Source organism: Polyodon spathula, chromosome 30 (genome assembly GCF_017654505.1).
Source record: "Polyodon spathula isolate WHYD16114869_AA chromosome 30, ASM1765450v1, whole genome shotgun sequence".
NCBI classification, from domain to species: Eukaryota; Metazoa; Chordata; class Actinopteri; order Acipenseriformes; family Polyodontidae; genus Polyodon; species Polyodon spathula.
The window spans coordinates 7,938,258-7,948,636 of record NC_054563.1 but is presented as its reverse complement, the minus strand read 5'-3'; the positions used below and the strand labels follow the sequence as shown (position 1 = coordinate 7,948,636).

The 10,379-nt window shown below is 36.1% G+C and overlaps 1 protein-coding gene across 1 annotated transcript in view; it reads right to left on the bottom strand.

The window, feature by feature from the left end:
- Nucleotides 1-694: 694 nt before the first annotated feature.
- The window catches only part of LOC121302610 (protein furry homolog), a 51,838-nt gene continuing 42,153 nt past the window's right edge, over nucleotides 695-10,379 (bottom strand). The window contains exons 28-34 of the mRNA XM_041232614.1: nucleotides 9,487-9,636; nucleotides 8,035-8,133; nucleotides 7,235-7,318; nucleotides 4,961-4,978; nucleotides 3,118-3,228; nucleotides 2,509-2,702; nucleotides 695-2,099 (exon numbers count right to left, since the gene is read on the bottom strand). Of these exons, the coding sequence (XP_041088548.1) occupies nucleotides 1,841-2,099; nucleotides 2,509-2,702; nucleotides 3,118-3,228; nucleotides 4,961-4,978; nucleotides 7,235-7,318; nucleotides 8,035-8,133; nucleotides 9,487-9,636 (915 nt within the window). The 3' untranslated portion in view covers nucleotides 695-1,840. The remainder of the gene's footprint in view (nucleotides 2,100-2,508; nucleotides 2,703-3,117; nucleotides 3,229-4,960; nucleotides 4,979-7,234; nucleotides 7,319-8,034; nucleotides 8,134-9,486; nucleotides 9,637-10,379) is intronic.

Genomic DNA, 10,379 nt, shown 5'->3' with positions numbered 1-10,379 from the left:
CCTTCAAGTGTATAATTACTTTAATAATGCGTGACTATAGAAGCGATGTGCAATCTTCTAAAACTGTTTGAAGTTCAGCAACAGTTCAAAGCGTGGGCGACTGCTGTCTGAGGTCTGTATCTGTCAAATATAGTACCAGTTGTTTTGTTTTTTCATGGGAATGGATTGACCTCCCTCCTCATTCCACTGGGTTACATTGAGTGTGAGAGCACCATCACCCATGAACTGTTGTCTGAGGAAGCAAACACAGCACGTATTTTGATGCTGTGATGGACTCTGAACGTTGTCTTATTTATAAACTCTGTGTCACAAGTATTTGAACATCACAGCTATATTCTCGCAATTCACTCACAGAGAACTTAAAGAGCACAATTCCCATTTAACATTTGTATCTAGTTAAATAAAACTTACTGTATTCTATTTGTTCAAGTTTTGTTCCAAATAAATAGTTTCTTGACAAGAGGTCAGTTGAGTATTGCAACTTGAAGATATTTATTTTAATTAATTCAACTTTATTTTGTGATAGTGTGTGTGTGATGTGATATATATATATATATATATATATATATATATATATATATATATATATATATATATATATATATATATATATACATTTGTGTATATATATAATACCATATATATATATATATATATATATATATATATATATATATATATATATAATATATAGTTACATGTGTACAGAACACCAACCCAAGTTACTTCACAAAGCTGTAAAAGAATGTACACGCTGAAAAACTTACATAGATACTCTACCTAATGGAAGTTGAAAAATGTGCAACATTTTTATTTATTTATTTATTTATTTTTTTAGATGCACACATTTTTGTACTTCTTGACAGCAGATTAAAAAATATAATCTTACCAGCATGAGCAGAGCTCCCCTCGTATTATATACAGACGCATCTTGTGAGTTAAAATATGAATCATTTTTTTCAATGATATTCTATAACCCAATTCATAGTATATAAAATATGCATGCTTGGCAGTTTTAATAGGCAGAACATGAGTATTTTATTCACATCCTAAAAAAAAAAAAACACAACTTAGTTACGCTTGCTTTCTTTTGTCATACAAATAAAAAAACCAGAAGAGCAACTACCAAGTAGAAAGCAGCCAACACAGTTAAAAATGCTGAGGACCAATTATATTTAAGTCACAATAAGAGACCGCAATGTGGTTACGCTGTTTCTGAAACAGTAGCCTAGCAACATTGTAAGTGTGCTTAACAGCAGCTTAGTGTGAGAAGATACTATTAGCATGTTAGTGTGTACAGTATAATAAATAGTAGTCAGGTTGTGGTATGGTAACAGGCCCTCAGATTTAACCAAACCATCAAGTCATTTGTTAAAACTCAGCTTCATTCTGCCTATACTCAGTTCATCAATATCAAGTAACCACAAGTTCCAGAAATTCAAAATCTTTGATTCTTTTTTTTTTTTTAAATTGAAAGAACAATTGCACTTTCCCTCCTAACAATTACAACAGTAAATATCTGATGAATAATAAGTTAATATAACTTTGGTATCTCTTTGTCAGGTGTGGAAGTCATTAACTCAGTAGCCAGTGGTAGTCATAAATTAGTATTAGTGCAATAAAAGCAGAGTTACTTTATGTCGGTTGCTTCATGTTGCTTCTGCTCTAACAGTGTTGCTGCACATCTGAAGACCTGAAAACCTCATGAAACTCTCAAAGGTAGCATGAGTGAAAACTGCTTGTCCGAGTTTCCCTAGAAATGAGAAGACATTGAAGGACTTCACTCCAGCATTGCAGCACTTGCAGGCCGGACCAAAAGACCGGCAGACAACTCCTCCTGTCAGAGACTAATGCCGGAAACGCTGGAGTCTGGGAGGAAGGCTGTGAGCACCCGGTAATTCTGAGCTCTGCAGATCATATCCCGAATCTCTCCATTCAGCTCCATCAACTTCATGCAGATCTCAGACAGGTCCTGATTGGAGCCCACCAGTGCAAAGGTACCCGTCTGCCCCAGGGTTTGGTGTCTAAAGTAAATGTTCAGCAGTGTCTGGACCTCGTCCTCGGCGCTGCTTCCAAAGATGTCATTGGGCCACACACTTCTGAAGTTTTTAAAAGACATAACATTCAGTAACCAGCATTATAGAAACATACAATTTAAAAAAAAAAAAAAACATTAGGGATATAAGAAGCTGGTTAATGCAAACCTCAGCTTATCTAAAATTTAGACGGTTCTGTTATTTCTTTGTAGGTTACCTGCATTACAGTTAAACGACTTTAAGGGGATGTTTTTTTGTTTTGTATTTTTTTTTTTTTTTAAATGAAACCTGAGTAAATCTTTTGAATATTTTTAAACACTTAAAGACACATTTTATTATTCAGATTTAGGTTATTATATTTCAGAGTGAGTATTTAATTGTTTCATTTTCTTCAAAAACAACTCCCTTTGAACTAATAAATGCAGAAGCCAAAATATTTTCTGTATTGAAGTGAACATTTTTTGTCCCTTACCTGCAATCCCGGATGTGGCGCACAGCTGTTGAGAACTGTTTGTTGCGAAGGCATTCGAGCACAGACTGAACAGCCGCCTCGGAGGAGCTGAATGCAGGCTCTGTGGTGGAACTGGGCTGTTCATTCACTGCAGAAACAGATGCAGCCTTTAGGCTGCTCTTCAAATCACTCAGTTCCCTGGACATGTTCAGGAGCTAATTTTCAGAGGTGAAGAAAAAGTGTGGTAAGCCAGATAACTATTACTATACACCAGATTACATATAACACTAATGTAAATGTTTTAGGCTGATATGGGTGGGGGTGGGGGAGTCTACTCATTTGTTACTTGGTTGTCAATTAAACAGCACATTTACACTTATAGCTGTCTTTTTATATTGAAAAGCAATAACTAGTCCCAGGCTTTCATCATTAAAGCCGTATTATAACGTCTCATTATTTGGCTTCTTAACTTTTGAGCTATTATAAAAAATAAAAAAAAACGGATCCCGCTTCAGTCAGAATTGGTAAACAAACACTGGACCCAACACTGTACGTTTGATCTCTCTGTGGAACCCACTGTAGGCATCAGGAAGGAAATGTTTGAAAAGGTAAATAGCTCAAAATACATACCTCTGGCACAGAGCTTATTGCATGTACCTGTCCTATGAGTTTGCAGTAGGACTGAAAAAGCAGCAACAACTGAAAGTGGAGTTTGTACAACCGCTGACACAGCTCCAGTTGCTAATCGAACAAAAAACAACAACAAAAAAAGAGATTCAACTTAAGTGTAAAAGGAAAATGCTTTGCAAACTGGTACTAAATTCAATGAATGAAAGATACATCTATAAAATGGATATATGTTGAAGTCCAACGTTACATTGTATAGAACTGATTACACTCTATTCAACCTTAACATCTGCCATTTCAAAACAAACTACATGCATAAAGTCTAGATACTGAGGTAAATTTATATCCTAAAAATTGCACAAGATGTGTATTATTATATGTGTGAAACCACTGTTGTAGTGTTTAGGTTGTCCTCTTTCTGATTTTATTACGGCTTTCAGACGTTTATGATAATTCTTAACCAGTATATTACATACTTTAGTGAAATCTGAGCCCATTCGGCCTTGCACATTTCCTTCAGACTGGATACAGTCCAAAGCATTTCTATTGGATTGAGATTTTTATTTCATTTTCAGGAATTCCAGAGTTTTTATTTGGGTAATTGTCGTTCTTTTCACCTTCACAATTACCAGATCTCAATCCAAGCATTGTGTATCCAATCTGTTCTAGCTGAAGGAAATACACAAGACAGAATGGGCTCGGATTTAATCAACAGGATGTAACATACTGTTTTTTTTAATGGCTAAGTGTACACGTTTTTTTGAAGACAGAGACAAGAGAGCAGGGCATTTAAATAAGACGTGTAATAACAATTAGTGGATCCCCGCACAGTTTTAATTATGGGTTCAAGAACCATGCCAAAAAGGAGGCAGTATTCCTTATCAAGAGTCAAGAAGCATGACCTGGGTATTTTGAGTATTGTCAATGTAGTAATGGATACCCATTCCATGCTGGCGAAGAAGACAACACAGAAAGCGTACATTTAATAACAGTGGGCACAAAACTGAACCCTGGGGGACCCTGGAGGAGGGTGAATGGATAAACACACATCAACAGAAAGGGCTCTCTGTTGAGCAGATGAGAGAGCAATAGTAGATATATGATACTATTGAACCCCTATCTGTTCAATAAGGGTCCCACAGTGGACAGTGTTGAATGGGGGCACAGAGATCTGAAAGAAAAGGAATCAGAAACGACAGGCAGAGGAACCTGAAACAAGCTGTCTCTTCTCTGTGGAGTGGTTGAATAGCCCATTTTGACCACCACCTAATCTAACAGCCAAGTTATTAGCGAGTTACAGTATTAATTAGAACACCAACACAAAGGAATCAGTGAGTTTGTGGGCACTGTGTTGCCAGATCAGACAGTAGAAAATGTTGTAGATCTAATGGGCTTTTTAGTAAGATAATATTGTGTTTGCTGTTCAAGCCTAATATTTAAATTTCCACTCCCAGGTAACCTTGCAGTGTAAGGGTAGCAGGATTAGATACACGAGGATAAGGACGACCCTGGACCCTGCTTGCACCCCATAGCCTCCATAATCGCTTCGTTAGGTTGTTAATTAGGGGGAACAGAAACTATTGAAAGCTACTTAGTATAATATGTTATCAGGTTGATTCTCAACACATACTTTGCTCTAATTCAAAATGTACATGACTTTGTAGCACTTCCTAAAGTGTACACATTTTGCGCTAGAGCAAATACAGTTAGCAAAACTGTTAATGCCAAGCTCAACCTTTTTTAACTGTAACACTGTGCTCTGCAATAAAGGGAAAAGTTACATTTGAAACTTTTTCTTTTTCCATCTGCCAATCGACAGGAAATATTGAAAAATGTTTTAACTTACTGCCAGCGATTCCATTTGCTACACAGCAAGCATGTCACAGGATAAAAAAAAGTGAAAGGAAGAAAATATAGAAGATCAATGAAAAGCATGCACTTTATAGCACAGTCCCAGTCAGAGCAAAAACAGTGTGGTTGTCATAAAATGTTTTAATTTTATAGAGCATGCAAAGAAAGACAGGTGCATAAAACAGGTGTGCAAGGACAGTGACCCTCACGCAGGCCCTTCTATAGCAAAACAAGAAAGCAACAAAACCCCAGCTTTGAGACGCACTGCGGAAAAGAAAAGTTTGTATTTTTCTTTTCTGGGTTGGCACAATTAAGAAAATATGTTGGGGGTTCTTAGTGGATGAGATCTTCAAGGAATACTTTGAGAATCTTAAATTTTTCTTAACAAATATATAACCAGTATGGGTTGGTTTGACAAACTAGAAAACAAAGTGGAATTTGGGATTAGGTGTCACAGAAGGCTAATTTGCTAACCTCTCTCGCCTTTCTTCTAGGGATGCCTTGGTTTTAATCCTGCTCTTGTCACAAGAAGAATAAGTTCGGCGGTGTCAACCAAGCCCAAAGGCAGCAGACATTAGAGTCCACATTACAAAACTAGCACACAATCTTGGCACAACCATGGCTTGACATCAATGGCAGGGGATGTTCAGCTCACAACTGCAGTGTGCTCACAGAGCTGTGAGGGAAAGCTCCCATCCTGCCTTATTGTCCACCATCCACCCAAAAAAAAAAAAAGTAGCACAGCATATAAAAAGATAATATGCCACTGAACTAATGAAGGTTACATGGGTGTATTGGAGCAAAAAGCTATTCAAAGTTGTGAATAATATATAAAGGCAATACTTTCAAGAGTTCCGTCTTCTGCAGAATTTCTCAGGACATAAATCTGTTACTTAAGATGTATTGTGAATTACGTATTCAAGAATTGGATGGACTAATGCTACTGTCTACAGAGAAGTACAGTGCTGTCTGGTGCTGTGTAGATGTCCATAAAACCCTGTTACTTTTTAAAAAAAGCTAATAATTGTGCCAAATCATCCTGAACTAGATTCAAAAGTTAAGACCACCAAACAACTCACTTTGTGAGCCACTGAGCCCAGGCTGAACCCAGAGATGAAAGGCTAGTGCATTCACCCACACTATGTAAACATTCATGCCTTCAGCTTTTTTAAGAATTAAAGAAATCACTTAAAGTTAGCCTTGAGAATTTGAATGATAAATGCTTAAGAATTCCCAAGGACTTTCCATAGGGGATTACAAAAGCTATATTATGAAGAATGCTTCAAATTGTGCTAATGAATGAAACTTATTTTGTTATATCCAATTAATCTAATATTTATAAAAGGGCTTCATAATTAAGCAATCTGTGGTCCCTTTGTCGTGGGCAGGGGTTTGCTTCTGTCCATTCCCTTGTGCTTTGACTTCCTTGCATGGTCAAGCCAATCAAATTCACTAAATACATATTAAAAACACCACAAATAAGATTTTAAACAAGACGGTGCAATGAACTAACTTAATATAGATTTTTTTTTTCCTGATGATTTGTGTCTGTTTAAAATTGTTGCTGTGGTTTTATTTTATAATGTTTAATTTAGTTACATGTCTATACACATTTCAGTGACTTGCAATGAAGTAAAAGAAACACTGTAGGGAAACATTTGCAATATTTCTGCATTACAGCCAGCTGACCCCTGTGATGTAAATGATAATAAAATAAGGAAGAGCATTTTCTGTATGCAGAAATATTGAAGAGGTTATTCATCATGACAACAGTATATGAAATGAATTCAGTATATGAAATGAATATCCCACAGTAATCATGCAATATTTAAGATTCTGTCTCAAACTGCTTCTGTGATATATACCACCACTTGTATATGATTCATCTTGCCCTTATGTCTCCACTGGCAAAGTTTTAACTCTTAGTTATTTAAAGTCTGGTTTAAATGATTGAATTAAATTTTTTTTCTGAAGATGCTTCCTAATCTATTTATGCCATTGAAACATACAGGGCATTTCAATAAGTAATGATTAAAAACGTTGTGGACTGGGCCCAGCCTTTCATAATCCACTGTATACAATAAACCGTATACAGATACACTTCTTTTAAGGGTAATGAATTACATTTTACAACAAAAAGCCAACCAATGATCCCTCTTAGCTGAAGCACTGTAATACTTTCAGAGTGAGCTGCATTTTTAAAAGTGTGCAGTTTTCACTTCTAGGTGTTTTTTTTTGTGTGCTCATGACAGGGCCATTCACTGCTTACCTTCTCCTCCAAGTCCCCCGGCTGACAGGTAATCACTCCATCTCCGGGACCTCTTGGAAATGTCGCCTTACAATTTGTAAGCCACTGTTTCACAAGAAAGAAAAGAATAACTGAAGGTCACAGTCTGGAGCTACTTCACGCAGCTCTACTTAAGCCGACAAAAGGTCCCGGCAGAACGAATCCCCTGAAACAATACTCTAGGGCTTCGATTTGAAAGCAAGCCCTCATTCAGGTGCTGTGCCATTTGTTGGCTCACGTCTACATCTGCCTCATAAACTATTTTACTTTGGCGTCGATTTATTGGCTTGTTTCCATCAAAAACACAGGAGGATTCCAGAACAGTCCCAATGAACTGTGTATCCCCGTCACAGTCGCATGGATTACTCATGGAGAAGTATGGGCTAGATATGAATGTGACTATACTAGAGCTGTGATGGTGTGCGACTGGTGGACCCGCCACACCAGAAGCATCTTGTAAAGGTAAGTGATTCAAGCATTAAATGATCAGATGAAAACAGGGAGAAGTTTGTGAATTTCACCTGAGAACATGTACTGTATCAAATAAGTTATATGTGCAACATACAGTTACGCAATTATTCTATATAAAATATATACATACTACATTACAGGGTCCAATACCACCAGAAAGCACAGTATGTTACTACTGAATAAAAAACAATCTGAACCCAGAAAAATATTCATTACTGTAATAATACTCTCAATAATGTACTCCAACGCAATGGACCTGCAAATACCTAATGCAACCAATTAAAACTATTTAATTAAGAGCAGGTACTCACTGAAATGGCAGCCACTTTTCTGTTGTTGTAGGTATCCAAATATTCTTGAAGTTCGAGAACACTAAACTTCATTTTCTCCAAAAGCCCGTAAGAGATAATCTGAAAGAATAATATTGCAACATACGCATAAAACATTACTTAATTAAATACCATATTGTACATCATGGCTTTTCTTCAATTTGCTTGGCTCCATCTGATGGTCAAATATTGAAACTGTTTTTAGAAAACTGTAGAATGAGAAAATCGAATATATATCTAACTTCATTATCCACATTAATTTATAGCACATCATTTGTAATATTATCCATAACTGTACTGTAAGATATGTCTCATGGATAAGACAGCCTTAACCATTTCAGTGAAAATGATTTAATACACTGTCATGACATGAATTGCTAAGAAAAGTGTGTGATAGTGTGCAATTACAAAAGCACAGCCTTCTTCTGGTTACGTGGCGTGGGGCCGTGTTGGTCATAGGCTATTGAATAAAACATCAGCACTTTTAAAATGTATGTGCTGGCTTGATTTAGTGAGATTCTGCTGTAATTAAGCTTGATCATCTTCTTAACACTGAATATTTTATATTATATATGGAGAGTTGTAATTTCCCATAAGGCTTGGTGAAGCTTACAGTCTTATTACTAGCATATAAGTGTGTGTGTGTGTGTGTGTGTGTGTGTGTGTGTGTGTGTGTGTGTGTGTGTGTGTGTGTGTGTGTGTGTGTGTGTGTGTGTCGTCACTGCCGTGGCCTGTAATCGATTATAGACCCAGTCAGAACTGAGAAAAAATGGCAGACTCTAGCTTTCTAGCTGTCACTGAGGCTGAGGTGGATAGTTTTATTCAGGAACAAGACAACAAAGGCACACAAATTCTAACATTAACATTTATCACAATCCTCAGTAAAAAAAAAATGTTTCAGCTTTACAATGAATGTTTGTTTAAAAAAAACAAAAAAAAAGTATTTCTTCAGGTTTACAATATTTGTGTGTGTGTGTTTGGTTGATTACAGCTCTCCATATATAAATAATGAAGTATTGGTGAGTGTGTGTAATCAATACTTGTAACATACATTAAATAATACTGTACAATTGCTTAAATGTAATATAGAATATTAACTACAGGTAAGTGTGTGTAATAAGCCTGTTAGGGCTTCTCGGGTTCTGGGTTACGGACTTGACGTACAGTCTAGTGGCCATGATGTCCCATAACCCCCTGAAGCCCTTAGTAGGCTTATTACACACGCTTACCTATAGTTAATACCTTATATTACATTTAAGCACTTGTACATTATTATTTAATGTATGTTACAAGTATTGGGTACTGTTCTCTTGTAGATTACATTCATATTTAAATCATCTGGTCGTAAAATGAAAGGTACCTGGTCAACAAACTGAAATTAACTGAAATATGTACTGAAAGAAAATACCTTTTAGTAGCAAACTTTCTACTTACTGTTTCAGCATCTACAAACAAAGTCGGGCACTCTGAACATGATGTCAGCATCTGTGAGGACCGGACAAACTTGCTTCCTATTCCTCGAAGGCCATCTCCAAGGTAACCAGCAGCATCACAGGTTAAGGAGCAGAATTTGTTTTGAATGTTCTAGGATGCAAAATAGTTGAACAAGGTAAATTTGTCGAGGTACAAATTACAGTAAATTCTCATTCTCATTCTCATTCAAACAAACATATTTTCTGCAGTCCCAGCCAAATTTAACAGTCACTTATTGTAAATTACTTAATATAATTAAAATTCACTTAACTCAAAGTCCTGTTTGTGCAAATTATTTTAGCACCCCTCCAGGGAAGAAACATTAAAATTAAAAGGAATTGCCCTAGGCTGAACAGCTAAGTGTAAAGGATGTTAGGAAGTGTATTAACTAGCTTCCAGAGTTTTAAAAAGGCCCGTGATTAGCATGGGGCATATTTATTTAAAGTGTAGTTCATTAGCATGTATAATTTCACTTAAAACCATGTTTTTAACAAAATGCACAATACTTTTAAATTTGATACTTTTCACTGTAATTAAAATTTGAGTTCAGTGTTACTGTAACTTCAGTAAAAACTGACAGTATGCATTTGGCTTAGACTCCTGATAATATGAATTACTGATTTTTTTTTGCTGGTCCTTTGAAATTGGTATTAATGAGAGCTGACTGTATATTATTTATATTATAGCTCTAATACTCTATCTGTGGCTCTAAGTACTTAATAAATAAATTAGCATTTTTCCAACAGTAACTATTAAATGTTATAGGCATTTCAGAATTAAAATGAAATGCAAAAGGCTGAGATTGCAAAGAACTGCAGCAAATCCTCATTTAGCAAAGGATTAATGAACAGCAC